At 41.1% G+C, this 26,354-nt stretch overlaps 2 protein-coding genes across 4 annotated transcripts in view; one reads left to right on the top strand and one right to left on the bottom strand.

Annotated features, from left to right (window-relative positions):
* SEC24A (SEC24 homolog A, COPII coat complex component) overlaps window positions 1-6,329 on the bottom strand; it is a 34,178-nt gene extending 27,849 nt beyond the window's left edge. For both annotated transcript variants that reach the window (XM_083728375.1, XM_083728376.1), the window contains exon 1: window positions 6,067-6,329. In XM_083728375.1, coding sequence (XP_083584501.1) covers window positions 6,067-6,151 — 85 coding nt within the window. In that variant the 5' untranslated portion in view covers window positions 6,152-6,329. The remainder of the gene's footprint in view (window positions 1-6,066) is intronic.
* Window positions 6,330-10,724: 4,395 nt separating this feature from the next.
* The window catches only part of SAR1B (secretion associated Ras related GTPase 1B), a 26,958-nt gene continuing 11,328 nt past the window's right edge, over window positions 10,725-26,354 (top strand). Inside the window, exons 1-3 of one of the 2 annotated variants that reach the window (XM_083728641.1) lie at window positions 11,555-11,653; window positions 11,829-12,192; window positions 23,280-23,355. In XM_083728641.1, coding sequence (XP_083584767.1) covers window positions 23,298-23,355 — 58 coding nt within the window. In that variant the 5' untranslated portion in view covers window positions 11,555-11,653; window positions 11,829-12,192; window positions 23,280-23,297. Of the gene's footprint in view, window positions 12,193-23,279; window positions 23,356-26,354 lie in introns of both variants that reach the window. The other variant, XR_014561604.1, reaches the window with a different exon arrangement.

Here is a 26,354-nt window from a genome sequence, read left to right as displayed (position 1 = left end):
TACAACAGATTTTGAGGAGTGTGCTTTGGATCTATTAGCAATATAACTCAATACTTGAAAAGGTTCAAATGCACATACAATTCTACCCCAAGTATTACTTCACTTCAGAGTAAATACTCATGGAGAGCTGGGGTGCCTAGAATAGTTCTTAAAAACTTTTCTGAAAAAATTCAGTATCAGAAAGCACATCATTCTCTCAAATTGTAGCTTAAGACCAGAGGCATAATTTGGACAATAATCTTTAATAAAGGGCAATCTGCCAAAACAGTTCTCTCAGAAAGTTTGGGCATGAAATGCTGACTATCTTTTAATTTTTAATTTTTAGATAGGTTATCTTGAAACAGATGTTTATTTGTTCAGTTTCATGGCTGGTGCACAAATATAAGTTTAGTTTCGTCATCAGTAATGTTCAGCAAAATACAATCTGTTTCTGAAAAATTAACTCGGTTTTTAAAAAACAAAATGCTAAGATCCATGAGAAATAAGTTCCACATCTTCTATTTTACCACCACTGCGCCCTGGGTCTCTGTGATGGTGCGATCCGAAAAATGGGTGTGAGGGACCTAGTTTTAGATAGGTAACAGAGTAAATAACTAATTACAACAAGTGATAATCTGACCAGTACAGAGTAATTTTTACAGAGCTGTACCCAAGGGTACAGACATTTTGACCAGCCATCATTCAGAAGGCTGGCAGTGTCTCTAAAATACATTTTGCTGAGGTTTCATGGGCCTCTGAATCTTAATGTGACTGCAGGGCCAAGTCTGCCTCCTTTCATGGGAAAGACTGGAATCAAAGGTCCACAATGTCATTGCTACAAAGCATGTTCATTATTCTGGCAGGAACTCTTCTCATCCTTCTCTGGAGAAGGAAAGGGGCTTGGGAAAATCTCTCATCTATGCTGGGTTTTGGATGCAGTAAGGAATCGTTTTACTTCCAACTGTCACCGACGGCCAGAATAAGGTGACAAACATCATGCCCTCTCTCCACCCCCTCCCCAATGCTTACCTCAGTAAAAGCTCTGCTCAACAGTAGTGGGCAGATTTTTGTGTATAATCTGAACAAGTACAAATCAAATCTATATTGTGGAATAAAGATATTAAATAATACCTACCACACAGCATAATTTTTACTGGGAAAATCATTCCCCATGCATGCAAATGCCCTAGCCATTAAAATAATTTGGTATCCAATATAATTTTTAAGGTGTGTGTTCTATGTATAGTGTAACTGCCAGACATAAGTAGTCTAAGATACTCTTTCATATTTGATTTTCAGTTTCAAGATGACAACTCATCAATTCAGTCAATTCTCCAACTGATCTGTACTTCCTGTTTTTCAGAAAACAGCAAGATCCCACACTTTCGAACAGTCAAGTGAGCTCTCATTGATTTCTGATTCCTCAAGCCAGATTTCATGAAGATCAGTAAATTTAGGAATGTGCTTTCCCTTCCCATCCCCAGCTAATATCCTGCAGTTGTTCCAGGACAGGGCTGTAAGGGAACTGCAATCCACATAATTTTGAAAAGTAATCAAATGACACAGAGTATGTGAAGTTGCCATAAGACAAAATTACCTGTGGAAGGACCAAACTTATGGGTGCTATGAACAGGGGTATACCAGAATAGAATTGCACCTGTATACATTTCAAAGCTGGAGTTCAAAGCTGAATTCTGCTCTTCCATTCTTTAGAGCTTGCCACTCTTCTATTATATACAAGTGTTGTAAGCATTCTTTGTTAAGAAGATCTGCACCGAGCCAGATGTGTTCTGGAGAATATCCAGATATCCTTGTAATACTTAGGTTAAGCGATCGGACAGTTTTTAAAAATGATTTTGTTTAATATTTGTATGTCATTTCCCCAGCAACCAACTTGAGCTCAAAGTGGCTCACAGGAGAAATAAAAACACTTCCCAATACAAAACAAATATACAGTCAACCCTTGGTTCCCGAATCCTCCTCTTTGGAACGTATCGGCTCCCAAATGGCAAAAACTCGTAAATAAATGCTCCGATATTCAAATGTTTTTTTTTGAAACTGAACATCTGACACGGCTTCCGCTTGAGTGCAAAAAGCTCTTGCAACCAATCGGAAGCTGTGCCTCAGTTGTGAAACATTTCGGAAGTTGAACGGTCTTCTGGAATGGATTATGTTCAGCAACTGAGGTTTGACTGTACCACAAAAGTATAATAAATAAAATAAATGAATCGAAACAATACTAGACAGCAAAATTACAAAATTCAAATCAAGATACAGGATTGGTATCAGTATAAGGCAGGTGTGGGGAACTGGGCATTCATCATGATGGATCCCCAATTCCCCACCCACCCGGGCAGGGTTACTTTGACAGGTGAGAGAGACCACCTACCTGTCATAACATAAGGATACAGATGGGAAGCACACCTTCAAACAGGTTTGCTATAACCGTTCCTCCAAACTGCATTTCCCCCTCTGCATGCATCTGCAGAAGGATCAATGCACTATTTGGAAGAAGTGGTCTGAATTCAAAGCTTGCTCCAAATAGATATAGTCCCCCTCAACTACACTATTTTGGTCAAAGAACTCCCTAGTACAGCCAGTCGGAATGGGACTCCCTGTCAGTAGCTATCAATCGGCACTGGCAGGGAGCACCACTTCCAAAAGAATGATCAGGACCTCAGCCCTCATTTGTTCCTTTGTAGCCAAATCCATACCTGTCTCACACCTGATACCACTAATTACATGAGATGTGGGGCAAGTGGATGTGCTTTGTGGATAAAGGCCTCAAAAACCAAATTGGGACTCATGCCAGGCTTAATTAGGCCCACGGGCTGGAAGTTTCCCACTGCTAGAATATGTTGTCCCAGGAGTCATGAGAATAAATGAGAACAGCAAAAGTGAGAACATCAAGAGATGCAAAGTATCAAGGGTAAGTCCAATGAGAATTCTCTGGGAATGAAATGAATCACTAGAGTATAAAGGATGTGGAGGAATAAATACGTGTGTCATGTAAGGCACGTTTTGCTGGAATCTCAGGTCTGCTCAGAAGCTCACAAACTGAAAGACCTGGGAAGTTCTACAACTACATTCATCCTTACACACAGTCTTTAGATTTTTGGGTCCTATTCAGACAATTAAACATGGCTTTCCAGAAAGCAAACCACAACATCAGCTCACACAATGACTGGGGCTATGCTGCTGGCCTTGCACAGTGGTGGTATGGGTGTTAAAGGGATGTGGGCCAGCGGTATGCCTGACATGTGTAAAGGATGGGTATTTATTTACTCTGCCAAAAAGTTCCTTTAAGATGTTGTTGCTGTTTAGTCATTTAGTCGTGTCCAACTCTTCATGACCCCATGGATCAGAGCATGCCAGGCACTTATGTCTTCCACTTCCTTCCGCAGTTTGGTCAAACTTATGTTAGTAGCTTTGAGAACACTGTCCAACCATCTCGTCCTCTGTCGTCCCCTTCTCCTTGTTCCCTCAATCTTTCCCAACATCAGGGTCTTTTCCAGACAGTCTTCTCATCTTATGAGGTGACCAAACCAATTCCTAATTCCACAAGAAAATAAATCTCCCTTTATTGGGAAGCATCACACTAGCCTGATATTTTGCTCCTTTCCCTCACATATTCCAGTGGCCTCAGGGCCTCTCTAGGCATAACTAGAAACCTTGGTTTTCTGCTAAACAAATCTCCTCCAATTATGAATATAAATAAATAAATGAAGGGCAGGAGGAGCTCGTTCATGTTTCCCATTATGTCTGATCCAGGCCACTGATTTCCCTGTTTCAGCTTGTTCTAAATTTACTTCTTCTTTACTCCATCTATACTTACATATAATTAAATTCATTTGTTCAGAACTGTGCATTTTTAACAGCAGCACTTTTTTGGCAACCTACTCTCTGCTTGTAGATTGTTCTATTTAGAGTACAAGTTGTTCAGAAGAAGGGCTGTCTTTATGCTATATGAGCCATTCATGATGTTGGCAAAACACAAGCCACATTCATGTATCCAAACTTTACTTAGAATCTCTTATGAGACAAATAATTAAATGATGATTTTATAAAACAACAATCTTTTAAAGCTAGCCATTTCAACTGCAGATATTCAACTATAAATGTGCAGCTATTTAAGCGTAGGAGCCGTACTTCAGGGGGGGGGGCGCAATCAAGATCCTCCCACCACCACATAAACATAGTGCCACATAAGCAAACCAAGTTCAAAATGGTGGCTGAGGCCTCAAGGATATTTCAGCTAAGTGAAGATATTCCAAAATGCCACACTGAATCTGTAACCTTATTTCCTCATTTGATTCCAAAACAAGAAATGTTCCTCTTTAAGGTGCTACACAGATTTCAGATACTGTTTAGAAATATGATCAAGAGTGAGCAACTTGATTTAATGTGAACTTAATGTGCAGCACTCTGCTGCTACATAGAGGCAGCATTGGGTCATATAGGCAGAACTGTTCAGAGCTTTATATGCCATGGTTTACAAAACTCTAGACACGACATGTCTCAGCAATAATTCCTTGGTTTAATGTTTGCTTGCAAACCAGGATGACTGACATTAAGTTAGTGTTTCCCAGTTGGTATGTAATGGGAACTCTGGCTTAACAGAAGACAGAATGTTTTTGCTATAGGTAGCATGCAACAGGAAGAGGAGGGATAGGGAAGAACATACTTCCATGGTGCATGTCTATGGTTTTCCATGGCTTATGAAACTGTAGATAATCCAAATGTTGCCACCAGCCATAGCATTTTATTATTCCAAATAATGAAGTTCTGTGGTCATTCCCATAAATCCTGTAATTACTAACGACTGGTGAAATCAGTAAGAAAAGTGTCTTTCAGACAACAGAAATCCTGAAACTGGGGTGCATAAGAAGGGCCTGCTGGATCAGGCCAATGACCCATCTAGTCTAGCATCCTATTCTCACAGTGATTACCTGTGAGAAACAGGATTCAAGCACAAGAGCACTCTCCCCTCCTATGTTTTCCAGCAAGTACAATTTAAAGATATATAGCTTTCTATCGGCCCCATCCAACCGCATAAATGCACAGTGGACCAGATCTAAAGGTTACAAATTGTGTTGCTTAACCCAGAAACATCTGTAGGTGTACCTGTGGGTGAAGGGGCATAGTTCAGACATGTATCCACCCAGTCTCAGATTATAGTTATGTTCCGCAGTAAAATAAGACTTGAGCAATCAGTCAGATAAAAGAGATCTGATGTTATACTTTGTATCCAAATACCTACACCAGCAGTTCTTGGTCATGATCCACCTAGATTCTTTGTAGCAGATGAAGAACACAAACTAAAGCTACTACTACCACACTGCATGCAGCCCTCCTCACGTCAAGCCTTTCATTCTTACAAAAAACTCTGGGGCGGTTATACCGAAGAAGCAACTTATCATTGATCAAGTGATTGTGAAATCGAGAAACTACCTTTAAAAGGTTACATGAGCAGCTGGCTGTACAAGAGCAGTCACTCGACACTTTCTCCTATTGTTCTGCATTAAGGTACGTGAATATTCCGGCAAGGAACGTTTCGCTCTTAAGAGTGCCACCAGGGCTCCGAACCCACGCCATTCACAAGCCTCCTAGCAGGAAAACACTAAGGTCTGCCATGAAGCCAAAACCGGATATCAAATCAAGCCTGAACAATAATAAGAAGAGTGCCACTGCTCAAAGCACTTCCCCATTAGTCACTCGCTACTAGAGAAGCCGTGACTGCGACTTAAGAAGCCGGTCAGGAAACGAAGCCTGAAAGGTCTGGGTCAGGGTTAAGAAGTAGAAACCCTCCCAGGCTCCCAAAGCCGTGTGAGTCGTCTAGCCCTTATTTCTAGCAGCAAGGCGGGCTAACAAACGAGAAGGAAAACCCAGCGCTCCTCATTAGACACATCTAGACAAACACACACACCCCTCCCTGCCTTTGCTGGTGGCGCTCACTCGCCTCGCGCCCCGTCCCAAGGGCCCTTCCAGGCGCAAGACGGGCGCCAGCGCCGGCATGTTGGGGTTCTCCGCGCAGTCCGTGCGCTGCCCCTACCCGACCCCACCCGGACGCGGCCGGGCCTCACTCACCGTTGCTGTACGGCTGCTGCGGCGGCGGCGGCTGCCCAGCTCCGTTCTGGCTGCTGTAGGCGGCTGGTCTCCCCGGCTGGGCCATGGTGGCGGTGGCGGTGGCGGCGGCAGGAGGGTCGTCGGTGCGCGGGCTCCCGTGACTGCGCGCCCGGCCCCAGCGCCAAGCCCAGAGTGGGAGGGCGGGGAGGCGCTCGCCCTCCTCACACCGGAAGGGACCGGACGCAGCCGCGCAAGCGCACTTCGTACACGTGGCACTTCCGGGGACAGAGTGAGCGAGAGGGGTCGTGGGCGGGGCTTACGGCTGAAGAGCAGCCGCCCGGGAGAGATGGAGGCGGGGGTGCTTAAAGGGGCAGGACGGCGAACGCGCTGCCCCGGACTTTTGCTTGTTGTTCTATTCAACCTCGGCCCTCCAGATGTTTTTGGCCTACAACTCCCATGATCCCTAGCCAGCAGGACCAGTGGTCAGGGATGATGGGAATTGTAGTCTCAAAAACATATGGAGAGCCGAGGTTGAGGAAGCTTGTCTATTCTGTATCAGTTCGTTGCAACCGAGCTGCCAGTGTCTATTTTCAATGCAAGGCAGTAATTCTGCGCGACGAACAAATATTAGGGTATCCCTAGGATGTGCAGTGAGCTTTCTTCGCCGTCGAATAACCACCACCAGCCAGACCGAGCGTGTTTGGGCTTGGGCCGTGGGCGGGGTGGGGGTGTTCTTGTTGCTGCTTGTTTTATAGACACTGGTGTTTGAATATACTGTATTTCTTTTAGATAGTTATCTAAATGTTGAGGGTATGGTTGCTTATGAGTTATTTTGCATTCTGCAGGCAAAACGGTCACTTCCAAATCATTCTACATTATCTTTTAAGAAACCTTTAGATCGTGTGGAAATAACTACTTACTCCCTGTTACATACACTATATTATTTTGGGAGTGCAGGCTTTGGGACTTGCCTGTTGGTATAAGTTGAAATGTTCATTATACAGAATCGTCAATGAGTTAAAAGTTATTTTCTCCCCTCCAGTGAGCTGAAACAAAGTTGAAAACTTTTTTCAGACCACTCCTCATATAGTGGCACCAACATGACAGTGATGGGTTCCCCCATCAGCCAGACGATTCAGGTTTTCAGATATAAGGGCACTCCACCACATTCTACTCTTTTTTTGCTGAAAAATAAATATAAACAAGCATGTCAAAAGTGCTATCAAGTGGCTTTTATTTTCATTATATTTAAAAAGGAAACCAAGATACTACACATCTGTGGTCTTTTTTTAACCAATTGATTAATCGTATCATTTGTTGAAAGAATTCAACCACTATGATGTATTTAAACATGTGCCTCAATCTAGTATTTCTATTATAAATTAACATAAATCATTAAAATAGTTTCAGGTAGGTAGCCATGTTGGTCTGACACAGTCGAGATTATATATATATATATATATATATATATATATATATATATATATATATCCAGTAGCACCTTAAGAGACCAACTAAGTTTGTTCTTGGTACGTATAAGCTTTTGTGTGCATGCACACTTCTTCAGATACCTAGTAGTGTTAATGCATTAATTCCTTCCTCAGAGTCATGGCATTACACAGAAAGGTATAAAAGCTTTTTATGTCTTCATCAAATAATGACTGCCACCCATTATTTTCTTGTAAAGTAATGTCAGCCTTCACTTCTACAATGACGTGAATTCTCCACTCTCTTCTAATATATGTATCAATAGAAGTATAATAAGCATGGTGCTAAGTCTGATTATTTTCCTGTCTGGGAAATACTTTTTAAGGGAGGGTGGTTTCTAGTGATATTTTGTCCATGTTTTCTGGAGAAAGTACAGTGGTAGGGAACCTCTGCATCAGCAGGATTTGACTTGGAAGACCATTTTCACACCAACCTGCTCTGCATCTCAATTGTGGGCTCAAAGCAATTTTGCAGGCTCTGCTAATCAAATGTACCTCAGTGTTTGCCAAATCCCTGTGCCTATGCTAATTGTGGTTTGATTTATAATTTAAATGCAATAGATACATTTGTGCTGCGTTTCCCTCCTAGAAACAACTGTTAGCAGTTGGGAGGATGACAGTCCATGGACTCTACAGTATTCCAGCCCAGCCTCCTTTTTATATATATATGGAATGGAATGTAAATGCACCCCATGTTCTGCATCTGCCATCCAAATTGTGATTTAAGCCAGTTTGAAGGTAAGCATATACAGTGGACACTCGGGTTGCGAATGTGATCCGTGTGGGATGCATGTTTGCAACCTGCAGCGTTCACAACCCGCAGCCGTGCGCCTGCGCACACGAGTTGCAATTCAGCGCTTCTGCACATGTGCAAAGCACTACTTAGCGCTTCTGCGCATGCGCAACCCTCAAAACCTGGAAGCAACCCGTTTTGGTACTTCCAGGTTTCAGCGGGTCCGTAACCTGAAAAAAACGCAACCTGAAGCGTCTGTAACTCGAGGTATGACTGTACATATGTATTGCTACACACTACCCCAATCTCTGAGTGGTGCAAGATTCCAGGGGTTTCTAGGTGCTTACCCAAGGTTCATGTTTCATTCAGGAAATGAGGGGTAGCAGAGACTGTAGTGTCTGTATGATATATGGTTTATTTACACATATATACAACCTGGGACTACAATGGAAAGGTTCTCATCATCACACTCCAAGAGGATCTAGCTTCCTCCATAGCTGCAGCCTTGGATTCAAACAGAAATCCAACATGCTCTCAAACATGGCTCTGATCCTCTCTCCAACTTGCTGCATTTTACAGACTGCAACATTGCTGCAAAAACCCAATCCTAAAGTCACCTCTAAAACTCTACCTCAAAACTCTCCTTTGTCTTCCAAATTAAATCTGGGTTGAGGAATGGATCCCTCCCATTTTCTGACTGGCAAAAAGTGTCCTCTGTCTGGCTTTCCTAATGGCCCATTACCTTCCCTTTGTCTTTGGTTAATGACTAATCTCCCAGGAGATTTCCTGAAAATAGGAAGCTAGTTTGGTCAGTATTTTAACTTTGTTAAATTTTGTGTCTGGCAACCAAATTTAACACCCCAAACACTGATTAAATTCTAACACCTATCAGACCCAAGAATTTAGGCAAATCTTGTACCCACAACTCATAACACTATTATTACAAAGACAGTAGCAAATAATGACTGTTAGTGCACACTAGAGGCAAAAACATTCCTCTTCTTCCAGGCCTTTTGCTAATAAAACAATCTATGGCCTTTTAAACTATGGGGGTTGGTTTTTTATTGTTGCTACTGTTATGTATTTTTGTGGTTTTAATATTTCAAACGGCCCAGTGATCCTCAGATGAAGGGTAAATAAATAAATAAAATAAAAGTAGCTCGCTGGTAGGCTTGAATTTATGCAGTTCTTGTGTCAATTTTTTTTTTTTAGATTAAACTCTGTCACAAGAAGTAAATTCTCAGCTTCAGAGTGTCCCAATACATCCCTTACCTGGGTGGGGATGGAAAGGGTGGGGTTGGAAAATAGGTTTTACAAGGTAATAGCAAAAGGCAAGGAACACATCCTGCAAGCAGAGAACTGTGATACTATCAAAATGAAATCAACAAGATTCATTCTGGCTTTTACTGTACACCAAAAAGCGTCCTTAGCAAGTGACTTGTGAAAGAAGACGTTTCCATGATGCAATCTTTCTATCGTGGAAGAAGGCCACAATCATTTTTTGTGTTTAATGGAGGGCGTGTTTAATGACGCGAGAAGAACATGGTTGGTAGATTCCTATGACCGATATCCTGACAATGTTTCTGATGAACGTGGCACATTGGCATGTTGAATTTTCTACAGATGGGCCATTCCCCTGACACAAGGCCACACTGACTAAGCTTTATCCCTATCCCATTAATTATTCAAGTCTTATTTACCTTGTATTTTCAGTTTTTTTCTGAAAGGGGAGAAACCAAGCACGAAACTCCAAACCACATTAATTTTACTTATAATTGCCCTGAACAATGCAAATGTTACCTAACCCTTTTAAATATTTGCCTAGTAAAGCATTTTCTAATCACAGAACTATTTTACTTTCTAAAATTATTTGGAATGATATTAGTAGAATGATATAGTTTAGTGCATTCCATTCTTGGCCCCAGTTACAAAGTTGCATGGAAGAATGCCAACCGCTTGAGTTATTTAATACTTGAGTACAGAAGACATTTGTGGATCAAATAATGAAAACTTAAACTATGCAACAGCTGAAAGTTAAGGAAATATTATACAATGGGAAGAATCAAGGTAATCAGGCAATCTTTTTCTCATGCTGCAAACAATACTTTGCAAAATAAGACTACCAGATTATTTACCAAGACTTCCTGAATGCAGCATTTCAGTGCCCAGATTATGATCTTTACATCCAGCTAATATACCATGCTTACAAAGAAGAACCTAGCAATTGGACCTTACTTATATTCACATCCTAACCACAATTCAGCACACAATTAAGATGATCTAATGAAATCAGTGGGCTTAAGGCTATTATCCTTTGCAGAGTTGCTAACAATCCCTTTGCATCCTGGAAATCTACCTAATTTGATGTTTGACTGAAGTGTCCCAGGGTATAAGATTAGCTCTCTAAAAAACAATGCATGACCAAAACCAGATATATAATTATATAATGCTAGCAAAATGCTTAACATTTCAACAAGTGAGTCACTTCGAGGAAAGGCTTGTACCGGTATATTAAAGGGTAGCAGGGGCACCCCACTTCACCAACTACCTCACCCCAATGTTGCCTGATAAGCTATCTTTACCAGGTAGCATCCTAACAGAGCTAAATGCCCAATGGCCTCTACCCTCTGCTTTTTCCCCTTCTTCCCATCTCTCCCACCCCCCATCTCCAAATGATCGCTTCATGTACCCTGGCAACACCGTGCACCCTTCTTGTGCACCCTGAGAGCCTGTTCCTTCAGTCCAGAGGATCTGAATGAGGAAGGGCTATTGTGTCTGAGCTTTTCAAGTTCCCTGCTCCCTACTGAAAGTCCCATTCTGAGGGCAGCTGAAGCCAGATCATAACAGTGTGAGGCAAAGGGATTCCTACTTCCCACACCCTGGCAACAAACATACAAACACATGTGGCAATATCAAAGTCCTTATTGCATAGCATCTGGGGTGGAGGAGATCCTGAAAGGGAAAGGCACAGACTGTGTGGGACTGCAAACCAGCCATCATCATTGGTTATTTTCTGTACTGCTTTTTGGTCACAGCCCCCAAAGTGATGAACTGATTACTACAAAGAAAATATAGCAAAACTACAGTAAATACAAATACAAAAGTACAATGCAATAAATATAAAATAAAATAAAATAGCAACAAACCCAGAAATACTAGCAGGGCTCTCGTGAGTTACAGTGGTTTGACAGACCCCAGGGTAGCAGGAACACTTTCACCTGCTGCATAACTATTACCTGGGAGTAAACTTCATTTAATTCAACAGGACTTACTTCTGAGTAGACATGGTTAGGCTTGCGCTGCGAAGAACTCAACGCAAGGCCTAGTGATATCTAGGACTACCAGATCTAGTAATATCTCTCATTTTTCAAATGTTGCTCTTGGCCCCGTGGTAAATATTGGGGGGGGGGCTTGGAACCCTAAAACATCCAACTATAATAAAAGGGTGAGGAAATAAGGGGTGGATGCAGCCTGCCTAACAAAGGATCTGAAGGAGTAACCGCGGATTTGGGTTGAAGCCGCAGCTCTCCTTTCTCCAGCGAGACCCCATAAGTACTCTTGAGGGGAAAGGACCATCTTTCCGAATAGACCCCTTGATAGCAGCTATAGGCTGATGGTGGCGGTTGTTTTCTGAACGAGAAGCGTCTGGAACAGGAGCAGCCTTCGTTGGGGGGCGGGATGCTGGAGGGGGACCCAGCCAGAGGCAAAACGTCCCACCAGCCGACCCCGACCATCCACAGCAGAAAGAGGAGGCGGCGGCTCAGCTACCGGCGGCGGCCGTAATCCGACGGGACCCGGAAGGAAGGAGCCGGCGAGGGGCGGAGCGGAGGAGAGGAGAAGAGCCGAGCGGAGCGGCCTCGGGCTCCTGTGTTGGTGCCGGGCGGAGCTGAAGACGGACTGGCCCGGATCCCAGGCTCTCGGTAGCGGGTGAGTGGCGCTTGGCGGCGGGGCTGCCGGCGGGGAGGGAAGGTGGTTGGCCAGGGACTGGCTCCCCTTTCTCTCGCCGCCTCTGGCCTGTCCTCCGCACAGAGCCCCGCGACGACTCTCCGGCCCCATAGCCCCTCTCTGCCGGGTCTGTCCTGCTAGCCATATACTCCCACCTTACCTCTGCTGCCCCCCACCCCCTGCCCAGTCCTCCCTTGCCCGACCCCTTGGCTCTGCTTGTGCCCTTAGTGCTGTCTCTGATATTTGTTTGCCCCTTCTCGCAAAAGATCCCTTCTTTCGCCCCACTGATTGTTTCCCCTCCCCACTAAAATAATAACAATAATCTCGTGCTGTTTCTTCCCCTCTCCTTTTGTCACTTGCCCCCAATACCCCCACACCCTCCCTGTCTCTCGATTGCCTGCCCCCCTCTTTATTTCTTTATGTTCTTCCCTGTTTTGTTTATGGTGGTGGTTTTTATTTATTTATTTATTTTAAAATAGATGTTGGTGGCTCCGTAGTTCATCAGTGCTGTCATGCATTTTGCCTAAGTAAAGGACACTTGCAATTTAGAAAGGAAAGCAAGTATGGTGCCTTGCCCAGTTGTCATATGATGAGTCAGTGCAGGGAGCACGAAGGGTGAAACTGGGTTGGTGATTTGACTAGTAGTAACCTTTGCCGCTGTCACGTCTCAAGTTGCCACTAATGAATCACTGCTATAGCACACATAACGAGCTGAAAAATGTGTGGCGGTTTCTGTTTCTTTCACCCTTGACAACAGTTCTGTGAGGTAGGCCCTTGTCATTTCCATATACGGATGCGGAACTCAGAGTGATTTGCCCAGGTAACTTCCCACATAAACATAAGTCGGGTCAAGCCAAGCGCACCACCTCTGGACCAAGCTGGCAAGCCGTGCCCATGGCCACACATGTTCTCACTGAGGACATGATGTTCTCAGATAAGATGTCAGTTGGCAAATTCTTCCAATTGATAATTATGAAACAAAAGGCTTAATACAGTACTGATACATTCTCAGTGGTGGGAAGCTCAGAAGACACACCACTGGCTGTATGGGAAGAACTTGGCTTAATTGAAAATTAGAAACTGCTGCCTTGGTGCTGGTGGGCTATTATAGTGTAGTATATATAGCAGCTTGGGAGAAAGAGAAAGCACACACCATAATTTTTATAATAACCTTTTTTGTCCCATCAGCTATTTTGTACAGAATTAAATGCATACATGAAGTGATAACTAGCCCATAAACTTTTAGTTCGTTTAATATTTTGTCCGCTCTTCACTGCTGTTTCTGGGGCATCTGAAGTCACTTAGAGTAGGGATGATGAACCTTAGGCTTTCCAGATACTACTGTATTAGACTCCAGCTCCCATCAGCCCCAGCCAGTAAGATCAATGGTCAGGAACGATAGGAGTAGTAATCTAGCACCATCTGGAGTATCACTGGTTCCTGCAGCTCTACCCTGGAAGCAAATCAAAAGTATTGTTGGATAGCAATCCTAACACTACTTGCACCAGGAAGGAAATCCTATTGAACTTTGTTTGCTTCTAGCAAATACAATTATAATTTAACTATTAAGAAGTGCTTCCGTTTGCTTGTTTTCCTACAACTGGTATTAAAACATATTTCATTACTCAACCTGCTCATTAAAATGTTTTCATGCTTCTTATGTGGAAGTCAGGCTAGGAGGCTTTTCCTGGGGAATGTGTTCCTTTGTTAAAAATAATAGGTATGGATATTAAGGTTGCTTAATACAAATTAGTTCCCCCTGAACATGCTTTAACTATGTAGTGTTTGTAATCAGGATTTTCTAGACTCACCCTCCTACTTTTAAATTTGTTCATCAATGAAGTAGGAATGCAGTTATCACATTAGTGGACCTGATGTTTGGTGGTAGGAATTTTAGGTGAATTAATTTAGAACAGATGAGTGAAAATTTATGCATGTGTCAGAAGTTCAAAAAATGAATTGTACCAGAAGGCAAACTGAAAAATATTATTCACTGATATAAAGCTTCATATATTTCTAATATTTAATGTGGAAAAGAAGGCAGGCATTGTGTTACATTGGTAGAAAGTTACGAAGTCTTCAGAGATTAACAACAGCAAAATAGTATACAAGAAAGAGGTCTGTATTTAAAGAAAACATCAATTACTTGTAGAATGTAATGCATACCAAATCAATATGCTAGTATTTAAATGGACTCTGGAGTACACTAAACATTAACCACACGTCTATTTAAAATTGTAAGTTCTGCTGTGGGAATTTGTAAGAAGTTGTTTCTTACTAAGAAGTAATTTTGCAATCTTAGTCATATGTAGGTCACTGTAGGTCAGGCATGGAAGTTTCACTTTGATTTCCTAACATTTAAGAATCTGATGACATATGTCAGTGTAGATTATTTTGCATTACTAACTCTACCTTTTTTGGGTGGAAGGAACATTAGGTGAAATGGAATGAATCAATAAAAAAATGAAATTCATTCAAGGTAAATTTAAACAGTATTAAATTACTTTTAGTTGATCACCATTACCACCTCATTATATAATGAATACAGAATTGCCACCATCTCTCTGATAGTGAATCTAATTGGCATTAAAATCATTGTATTTAATCTGTTATACATATATACCACTACAAAGTGCTATGAAGCAGGCTAGCTTTTTAAGAATGTGTAAAAAATAAGTGTTTGCATGGCATGACCTATATACTTTCTTAGCTTTAGCATTGTAGTAGGGCAACTTCAAGAAAGGTTGCTGCTTACATGTTGAAAGGTAGGAATGCAGTTGTGTTAAAAGGTTGAGACAGAGATGATAGAGACGCAAGGCAACCAAACAATTGCAACACTACTCCCAAGGTGTCCTTATACTTCTGATTACTCAAAATTAAGCAGTGAATGGCAGGGGTTGGATTACTAAATAATTGCCTTGAGCCTTCTGGTATGTGTCTTCCAAATCATCCAGCACTGGCCATGGTCTGAAAGTGACAAAACACGTTGAGTGCCATACATAGAAAACTAACACACACACACACACCTCTACTAGCCCAGCCATATGTTCTTACAACAGGTCACATACAGTGCATAATAGTTATAAAATGTTACTTGAAATGTATATTATATGCAACAGTTATTGTGACTCATATTACACCACAATGTGCAACTTACATACCGTAAATATGTTGTCATATGTGTCATTTAAATCCCTTCTTAGGACTGTCATAATTCCTTCCCTGAGAATTTAATAATTATTGGGCCTAAAATTTGTACCATGTAGGGCATCTTATGGAGGTTTTGTAAGAAGCTTACAATCTGAAAGACAGGTCGGATGAGGAGTGGATATATGTTACTGCTTTCAAGAGAGAGCATATTTAATAGTTGGAAAACCTTTTAGGTTAATTATTAGAAAGTTCAAACTAGGTGTGGTTTGGAAAAGTGTAGAATTGATGTTGCTACTAGAATCCCACCCCATTTCTTGAAGCATATAGGGGCTTCTATCTTCTCCTCAGATATATCCCCCTCCCAAAAAAAAAATGCTAAAGATATCTTGCCTTGCCTTAGGGAGCCGTACAACCCTGTAAAGTTTGAAAACAGGCTTGAACACAAAGTGTATATGAAGTTTTCAGGTAATTTAAAACAAGCCACAAGCACAGGAAATACTTCCCCTATGGAAAATGTGGTTATCCTGAAAGGATGCAGAAGCAGAAATAGCCACTGAAGTATTGGTGTCAGCTGGCAACTTCGTTGTTAAGTTTGAGGCAGAGAAATTTAAATGAAAATTTGTTGGCCAAATGATGCCAGATTATATTTATCGATATGAAATCATCATCTTAAAAAGGGGATTTCTGTGACCTTGGTTTTCCCTGCAAATGATGATAAATGTTGGGTTGAAAAGAAACAAATAATGACATTACAATTTTCCACATGGACTTGATGCTGACCTACAACTTGTCAATGCATAGTTAAATGTCATATACATAGGCTCTTTCTTTGGAGGCATTTATTTGTAAGTGTCTGTCATTGAATTGTAACAACTTATAGTGGTCACAGATCATTTGACAGAAAACCATTTTTCCACAGTTCCCAAGAAACATCAGCATATGATTGACTCTTGTCCGTGAAACATTAGCTTTTTACATATATTGCTGCAGATGGATTTCTTTTTTTGATTGGTTTTTTTTTAAAGACAATAACATTATTAAAGTTATAGGTAAATTCTTAAGGTTGCAAGATTGTCATGTTGGTTACATCTTTTAAAAAAAAACAAGAAAAAGGAAGTATTTAAATTAAAAATACTGGTTTTGTTTTGGAGGGAAGATCAATAAAGTTACCACACAAATAGTTTAATGTTAATTAGAGTTCAAATAAAAGTAGCTAAAACACAAATGTTATGTACATAAGATTCCAGATGTTATATTGGTCACTACGGAATTGCCCTTCAATAATAGAGTGGCAGTTTTCAAACTGTGTTCACAAAACTTTGGAATTCCATAAAAGCATGGTAGCTCCACAGTGATAGGATTATTAGTGGTGGGTGAGCTGCCTGATAGACAGTTTGTCTGTCATCATTAGTATTGCCTTGCAATGTGCAGCTGTGAAGGGGTTGAGGTGTGTGTTCTAGGAGGGCCTGTCAGCACATATGGGGCAATGACTAGGTCGAAACAGTAACACACAAGGATTCAATGGAAGATGAGCAGAGATTCTGTGAACAGCAATATGAAATGGGATCACTGACGGTCTGAGAAATTTGAACCCCATTGGTATAGATCACTATGACTATGTTCATTCATAGGGGACACATACACACACGGTGCAGATGGACTAGTTAGAGCTCACTGTTTGTTTATAGCTCCATCAATGCACAAAAGTAATTTGCAAGGTACGAGTGGCATGGGCCCTGTCCTATGGAGCTTACAATTGAAAAGTTGATACAGAGGACAGGGAGGGAAACAGAAGTGGTGTACATGATATAATTTCATTAACTTGGGCGTAGTCAATTTCTTAACTATAGTTAAGAGACTGGGTGTGAGCCATTGCAGGCTGGGTGTCATATACCTCCCCCTGTTCCCAGTTCTTCTGTTCTGGTGCGTGAATTGTCACTGCTCATACCCTGTCAGTCTGAAGCCTACCAAAATCTCCATTAGCACTAATTGCAGTTAAGGTTTACCAGGATTCCATTTTACTTGAGATCTGAAACTTAACTGGTTATTGAGACATCAAAGATTGGTAAGCAGTATTCAGTTACAGAAGTTACATAAAGATGCTTAGCATAGCTTGTAGAATTAGAAGCCTGCAGGTTCAGGTCAGCTTCTGTTTTTCAAATAAAAGGTGCTACCTCACCCTTTGGTAGCTCTCAAATAATGCATGACCATCTAATAGGTTTCACTACATTGTATTGTAACCAGATAGCCATAGAAAAAAGGCTTACCTAAATCACAGTTTTGATTTATATGGAAATATTTCATCTGGAAACTTTCTTGTTCTCCAAGGTAATTGGATACTACTTAGCTTCCAGAGACCATAATATATTTCTGCTTTACTTGAATAGAACTCAATCATCAATAGAAAATTAGTTGAAAATACAGGCAGTTCTTAGAATGCAAAGTTCAATAAAACTGCTGTGAGTCTTGCAGAGTCACACAGTAGACTTTAAACTTTCATTTGCCAAGCTGTTTCTAGAAGATTGAATTTCTACAATTCTAGGTGCACAAAGTACAATGGCTAAAGTGCAATCAGATTGTATGTTAACTCTTTCCGTAATTTTTCTTAGAGGAGTTTTTACTTGATATTGTAAAACAAAGCTGTTGCTGTTATCTAGTGAATTCTCTTCTAGTTATTTATCATAATTTTGAGAGGGAGATTTCCAAAATAGTAAGTTATCATTTACTACGTTTATAAAATAATTACCTTAGAATTGTCATCCTGTAAGCTGGCTAGGAGGAAGCTATGATGTTTAGCCTTGGAGAAAGCCACTGTTTCAAATATCCCTTTATTCGAGAATGGGAAAGGGGGAATCTGCTGCCCTCCAGATGTTTCTTGCCTCGTCTTTGACCATTTGCTGTGGGGACTGGGGCTGCCTTCTTCTCGAGGACTAATATAAAGGCATTTAGAATGCATTTTAAAATGTATCCAAGATCCTGTAGGGTTAAAGCTGTTTAGATCTAAAAAATGACTCTGCATTCTGAATGTGGTAGCTAGGGAGCGAGGCAAAACCTTGGGTGCATATATGCTAAAGTGGAAGGAAAGTGTTTCCATGTGCTTGTGCAGACAGTGTAGAACAACTGTCAACTTCAAGGACCGCAGTGTAGGAAGAGGGCATTGGATAGAGTTATGTGGGCTATGCTTATGCAATGTTACTTTCTTGCATCTGCCCTCTCTCTGCCACCCCATGCTGAGTGTGGGCAGCAGCAGCAACAAACATTATACTCTTTGTGAAAGGACACCTATTCCTAGATCATTTCCTATAACATTTACTTGCCTCTTGCTGTGTTTTTAGTAGTCATAGCCATAGGTATTCAGGCAGGAGTGTGCAAATCACATCAGTATCCTTGGCCTGCAGTGAGAGATTTGAAATCAACCTTTCAAAAAAGCACTGCTGTATATTGATTTATATTTGGCAAAGCCATAGCTTTCTGAAATAAAGAACACCAGCTGTGTTTTGTGGGGTTTTGATACTCGATCTGACCTGTGCAAGCTTCATTGAAAAGAAGAGTTTTAACCACAAGAACCTGGGTCAGGCTGATCCATTTCTTTGGATATTTCAAAACATCACTGCAGAGGCCACATTGCACCAAACACATAGTAATGGACATTAGAATAGGACATTAGCAAATACAGTATTGAAATGTGCAATGGGTAATCAGCAGCAAAACGGGGGAAGGAATGATGCCCTCCCTTACCCTTTGTTTACTTCATGTGATGAGGTGTGGAAGATTCCTCACCCATTCCACAACTTGTTCTAGAGGCCAGTGTTACAAGTGCATGGAAGATCCAGGGTGGGCCCAGTATCCAGACCTGGTTTGAATTCTTGCTTGACCTAGAGTGACTTGGATGAACAAACGGTGAAGCTGTGGTGGGACTTTCCGTCTGTGCCACAATCTCTGACACTCCTCATGCAGGAGATGCCATATGGGATCTTAAGTGTTTCTCCTCAAACAACTGCATATGTCTTTTATTTTGGTTAGGCTTGAATATGCCTCAGCATGAAAGACCCAAACAGGATTTTTATATAAAGATATCTGGTGACAAAATCCTTAATCATACATGCCAATAGTACTGCACTATTGCATTTTTATGGTTCTTTCCCCTCCTCTTTTCCATGGTAGATATATTTAATTTCAGTCTTGTAGTTTGTTGTTGTTGTTGTTACTACTGCATCATTTCTATCTTGTCTGTCCTTCTGCAAGGAGCATAGGGCAGCAATTATAAAAGAACAAACTACCTTTAAGTATCAAGCTTCTCAGTACGATATGTAATTTCCCATTTAGCAATAGAAATGTCCACTTTGGATGCTGGGTATCTTCTCTACTGTGCTCCCCCTCCATAGTTTGTTTCAATACAATATATTAATTTCCTCTCTCATATAGTGTGTTGCATTTTAGTGTAACTTTAAATAAAATCTCCAGAGGCCTCTGTTTTTATTTACAAGATTGCTTAACCCAAAAGGATCCTTCCAGCTCAACTTCCTAAAGCCGAGTCATGTTATTTTCACCTCTGAAATATGAGCAGTTATTTTGCATCACACCCTGTGGACTGATTTGTATGTTACTTGAGTAGATAGTTTTTCTAAACCTCTTGGAAGCTTTTCCTGTTCGGTATTTTGTTCAGGCAATAAATAAATCAGATGACGTTTATGTACTGCTGTGTTTGCTTGTTCTTGACCTTTGCTTTTCAGTCATGTAAGTGTCAGTTTTAGACGTGCCGTTGTGTAATGTGGAGTTCATGTGATGAGCATGTTCTGTCCTTAATGTTTTCTTTGTAATGCATCTTGTATCTAATCAGTTGTTGTATAGTTTAGCCTAGCCTTTTACAGCACAAGCCCATGCAGTCTTACTTGGGAGTAAATCATATCAAAGTCAGTGGTACTTAGTTCTGAGTAAACATAGGATCAGGTTGTCAGTTTTTTCTAATAAGGGGAAGCACAGCATAGGTCCTAATATTAGTTTTTTCTTGTTACACTTCATGTGATAGATCTTTGCTTTTTATGTTAACAACAGAAGGTTCTGGGGTTTTTTGATAATTAATAATAGTCTTCAGGAATCTAGGAAAAACATAGCTCCTCACTCCTAATAACAGTGCCTATAGAGCTGTTTTAGGTCTTGATCCACTGATGAATTTTGCCCTGGCTACTTTGTATCATAATCAGTAAGATGTTATCCCAGACTTGTAAAGAGAAACTACCAGATCACCTATGGTGATTATTATTTTATTCCTGGTGAGCAGGGAGAGGAAGTGTTGTAAAACAGATTTTTTTTTCTTATTCAGCCTGTCTATGTTTCCAGATAGCTAATATTAATGAGGTAAGTGGGATAAATTTGTGGCCAATGGCTATTGTGGATGTATTGCAAATCTGTGAGTGTATATATTTTCATGGGAGAGGCCAGTATATAGGTATTTCTGGGAGTGAAAGAACGTGAGTGTCACCTTTGCAGTTTGTTTGTGGTAATTTAAAGTATTTCAGAAGTTCAGAGTTTATCTGAGAGCTTTAGGGACTTTAATAAAATAAAGCAGCAAGTTGGAAGCAGTTGTTTTTTCTCCTCTCTTTTTTTAAACTTCTTATTATTCATTTTCTATAACCAAACAACAAAAAAATAAAAATAAAAATAAACTGTTTTTATTCTCCTCTTTCAAATGTTTTTCATGCACAATACTGAGCAATGCAGTTCTCAAAAGAGAAAATAAGGATCTAGTCCTTGCGGTCTGGATATAGTTTCTGGCTGTTTCAAAAAAACTATTGACCATCTATCTCCATGTTGCAACACCAGGTGATAGAAAGGTTTAAAGTTTCTCTTATGTGGCTTTCTCGCAGTTTCTATTGTCTTGTCACAAAAAATGGACATTGGAGCCTTCTCTGAATCACTGAAGTTTTGATTACACTTGACTACAGCCAAGGGACTCTGAACTCATATCACCTGACCCAATCCACACAGATGTTAGGGGTGAACATTTATAAAAAGTTGTAACCACAGATTCCTGTGCCATCAGGGAAACTGAACCCGATCAGTAATTATCCTGGTGGTGTTGCAATCTGTTTCTGAGCAGGCTATAAATGCAAACACTCAAGGAGCTGAAGACATGTTTAATTTTGATTGGAAGTAGGACAGTGCAGTGATAAGGAAATACGAGTGCGAGGGTCACTTGGATCCACGTGTTTCCTTAAGACACGGCAGTGGTGATAGTGAACTGCTCCCCCAGCAGCTGTTTTAATTGTGCTGCTTCTAGTCGCATTCAGGGTGAAAGGATCTTTCAGTCCTGGCTGTACTCATACCAATTCGTCTCTTAATGGCTAATGCAGATGCTTTGTGCAGTGTGTCTGGACCAGGGTTTGCTGTTGGTTCAGGAGTTCCAGGAACAAAGGGACACTTGCTGTACTTTTATGTTTCCTCCCAGTTTTACATTGAAACCCTTTAGATATAAGCCCAGCCTGGTACTCTCCACATGTGCTGGACAACTATTCCCAAAATGGCCAGTGGTCTGGCATGATGGGAGTAGAAGTCCAAAACATGAATGGCAGCAGGAAAGGGATGGATGGTATAACCCTAATACAAGTACACCAATCTCATGCAATCTAAACAATTAAGAGTTAAGACTGGAGGGAAGTGTTCACTGGCCAGTAGATAAGAATCTATAAGTCCTGTAGGCTTCCTAGTTTGTAACTAATAAAACCGGCTCCTCCAAATGAGAGATATTATCTTGGTTTGCTCGAAGGATGTGCCCTTTGCTGAAGGCTGTTTAAGACTTAATTCTATACCATGATGTGCTCAGAATGTTGATTAGTTACTGTAACACACTTTGGGGTGAATATTTTTGGCATGGAAAATGGTCTTTCAGGGTCTGTTAGGTGGTGAACCTATTTGCTGCCCTACTGATTCAAAACCATTTTGTGTGTTCTCTTTTTGAAGTCCCAGCCAGTCATGATTCATGTGGCCACTATGATGTCACTGCAGCATGTAAATTTAATTAGTTGGTGATGTTACAGAAGGCAAACAAAGTCCTTAGCTTTATCTTCATATGGAATGGAGAGGAAGAAGGAATACATCAGTTGTTTAACCCTGCTGTGAATGCTTTTGTGTCATTTGGAGCCCCAGCAAAAAATGGCCAAAAAGAGTGCTCTTTTTCAGAGTGTGTGAAAATTTTAATGATTTCCATAATGCCCCCCCCCCCCCGCGGTTATACTCAGCACTATTGGTTACTTTTCTGAGAACTTTCAGACAACACATCAAGCTGCAATAGTAGAGTTTAATTTGAATAATATTGTGATTTCTTGTGCTACCTGGCTGGCTGGAGAAGGTCACATTCCTTGTATTTTGAAATGGAGATGTCTCACCCAAAATTATATGAAATTGATTATGCTATGCTGGAAGAACTACTTAATTGTTTTTGTTAGCATTGCCAGTTACTCTAAACAAATGACCTGGTTTTCCGCTGGGTCTTTTACCTAGTTAAATAAACATGAATGGCCATGAATTTAAATTATGATTCACAAAAAGTACTTCCAAATTTTCATATGGAAGGGAGGAGAGTTAAACTCTAAGGCATTGTATTTCACCACTTTCATCAAAGTAAATTCTTATTTCGCACACCTATTCCGAGTGCAAGGGATGGAGGACCTGAAAAATGACACTTCAAACCCTGTTGGACATGAAGAACTAGTTGTGCAGAAAGTTTACCGCTCCATAATAGTTTTTAAGATTCCAATCCATCAGTATTGGTGGTTTCACAACTGAATAATAAAAGTGATTTATCTCTGGATATGTTAATTCTGTCAAGTACTCCACATTTCTCTATTCATTTTCAATGTTATTTCAGTAGAGTGTTAATGCCATTTGATGTATGGGGCTTCTCTTTTGATTTCTTTCAGAACCTGCAAGATTTGGACATGTCCTTTATATTTGACTGGATTTACAGTGGTTTCAGTAGTGTACTACAGTTTTTAGGTAAGACATCTTCATATGGAATGGACAATTCTGATTACTTCCATTTCCATCACACTGATTATATCCATATATTCATGGATGGCTCTTTGATCCAGCAAAGGCTTTCATGAATGGAAGCAGGAGAGGTATTGGGGGGGTAGATTCTCCCTTTCTATTCAATTACCCATCTGTTTCAGAGACTTGTGGGACCCTCCAGTTTGGGGAGCAGAGAGAACTATGGAGGGAAGGGAAACCAGCAAAGTATACCTCCCTCCATCTTGCCTTCAAAGAAACCCCTGCTGATCAGAGAGATGTCTGTGGATGGAAGGACGACCTTGGATACAATCAACTGTCATGATACATATCTGCTAGCAGTCCACCTCACTAATGTTCCATTTCTGGTTTAATTTTTCCGTAGCCTATGCTGTACCGTGCAACCTATCTTTACTAGACAAATAAATTAACCTGCTCCTGGCAGTTGCAGTGGAAGGGGAGCCACAGAAATACACTGCATTGTTCTAACCCCATGTGCCATGTTCTTCTCCCTTGCTCTGCAAAACATGGGAAGCTGGAGTGGAAAGCAAAGTACTTTCAGTCGGCAATGTGAGAAAGGAAGCTGCTTGACGGCTGCCAAATTGGGCAGCATCCTTCGGAGAGCTGATTTTCTTTTCTGAAAGATGCCAACTGTAAAGCGTGTTGTGCTATTAATAAAATCATAGGAACCTGCTTTATACAGAGTCGGACCATTGGTCTATGCAGTACAATTAAGTGACTAAGTACTATCATAGAATTGTAGAGTTGGAAGGGACCCCAACGGTCATCTTGTCCAATCCGATGTTTTTGGCCTACAACTCCCATGATCCCTAGCTAGCAGGACCAGTGGTCAGGAATGATGGGAATTGTAGTCTCAAAACATCTGGAGGGCCGAGGTTGAGGAAGCCTGCACTAGTTAATAATCACTATGGTCTACTCATTACAGACTGACCACTACCTCTATAAATTAGCTTCTGTACCACAAATATATACTTTGAATTGGGGATAGTAATAAAGCCTCAATTAAAAACTAAAATGTAGTAGCATTTTCAATTTGGTCTATAAAATGTTAAAGCGGCCTGTTGAAGCCTTAACAATGTACTTGTTCGCAAGTCTTCCTGAAGAGAGAACACACCTTTTCTAATTGATTGAAACTGCCACTGGTTATTGTAAAATGCTCTTATCCCTGCTGAATTGCCTGCACCCCTGATAGGCCTTCTGACTTTGTCCAGTTTGGCAGCAATAAAGGCACCTTTGTATCATAGTACGCTTAGCAGCAGCGAACTTTGTCCTTCAAATCATTATGAGCTGCAGTTTTGCTTGGGGCAGATCTTTTGTAACAGATGAACTCTTTAAGACTGCCTCTTAAAGCTATCTAGGTTACTCACTAGCATGACAAACATAATAAATTGTACAAACCAGCACTAAACTGCAGATTACACATGCTTACTCAGAAGTAAATTTAAACTACGTAATGGGGCTTGCCTTGCTCAGAAATAAAGATGCACGGGATTGCAGCTCTGGACATTGAAATGGTTTAAGATGGTGCATTTGTAAACTCCTAAAGGAGGAAAATACATCTTATTGAGAAGAATAACTTTACATACATGCATGCATGCATACATACATACATACATACATACATACATATATTTCAAAAACTATCTGCAAACACAGCACAACCCCACTGTTTGCATTACTGTAGTGCATTGTACTTAGGGTTGCCTTTGAAGACTGTTTAGAAACAACAGTTGGTTTAAAATACAGTAGTTACATTACTGTCTGGAACAGAATGAATTATAATCCATTCTTTTTTTAAAAAAAATAATCCCAGTATATTTTCAAATACAGTTTAAGGGAGGGGTAGAGAATATTAGGGACGCGGGTGGCGCTGTGGGTAAAACCTCAGTGCCTAGGACTTGCTGATCGTAAGGTCGGCGGTTCGAATCCCCACGGCGGGGTGAGCTCCCGTCGTTCGGTCCCAGCTCCTGTCAACCTAGCAGTTTGAAAGCACCCCTAAGTGCAAGTAGATAAATAGGGACCGCTTTATAGCGGGAAGGTAAATGGTGTTTCCATGTGCGGTGCTGGTGCTGGCTCGCCAGCTGCAGCTTCGTCACACTGGCCACGTGACCCGGAAGTGTCTTCGGACGGCGCCGGCTCCCGGCCTCTAGAGCGAGATGAGCGCGCAACCCTAGAGTTGGTCACGACTGGCCCTGACGGGCAGGGGTACCTTTACCTTTAGAGAACCTGTTACCTTCCAGTTGGTTTTACACCCCCCAAATCCCCATCAGTCTCGACCAGCATGGCCAACCATTAGGGATGCCCCAGAGCACCCTTGACATAGTGTTGGTCCAAGGAATTGTGGGGAACTAAAATGGCAGCTTTCATTGGGAAACAGAAATGGTGGTGTTTGTATGCACACTGGAGGGCACTATGCTAAGGACCTTCTCAAATGTGGTGCAGGCCCTGGATAGGTCTTTTCTGAGGTAGCATCCTCACTTTTAAATTATTCCCTGGTTGCAAGTCTGGGGAGGAAAGAAGAGATGAAAAATATTTTTATTCCCCCCCCCCCCCCACTTTTTAAAGCTATTAGGTTTTTTTAAAAGCTCTGCTTTTGGTGGTTGCTCTCTTTTTAAAAAAAGTGGTGATGTTTTCCTGATTTTCATTGTGGATTTTAAATTTCATCATAAGCCGATTTGAGAATCTGTTGAACTGAAGAGCAGGGCAGCAAAAGCTAAAAATATAGATTGTATAAACCATTTAGGACCAGCAGTGTGAAGAGCTTCACTGCAATTTTGAAGCAAATGTGTCACATCATTATGTTTATGACACACAGGAGTTCATCTAAAGGTCTGCTGGTGCTTTTCATCACATCCTGAATTTGTCTAAAATAGTATTGTGTTCATAATTCTTACACAGAGATAGTCTACGTGTGCAAAGCATCATTTGTGAAGTTAGCTAGACTTTCAGAGCTGAGGCCCCAAGCA

Source organism: Podarcis gaigeae (genome assembly GCF_964106915.1).
Source record: "Podarcis gaigeae genome assembly, chromosome: 2".
NCBI lineage: Eukaryota > Metazoa > Chordata > Lepidosauria > Squamata > Lacertidae > Podarcis > Podarcis gaigeae.
This window is presented reverse-complemented; position numbering and strand designations above follow the sequence as displayed.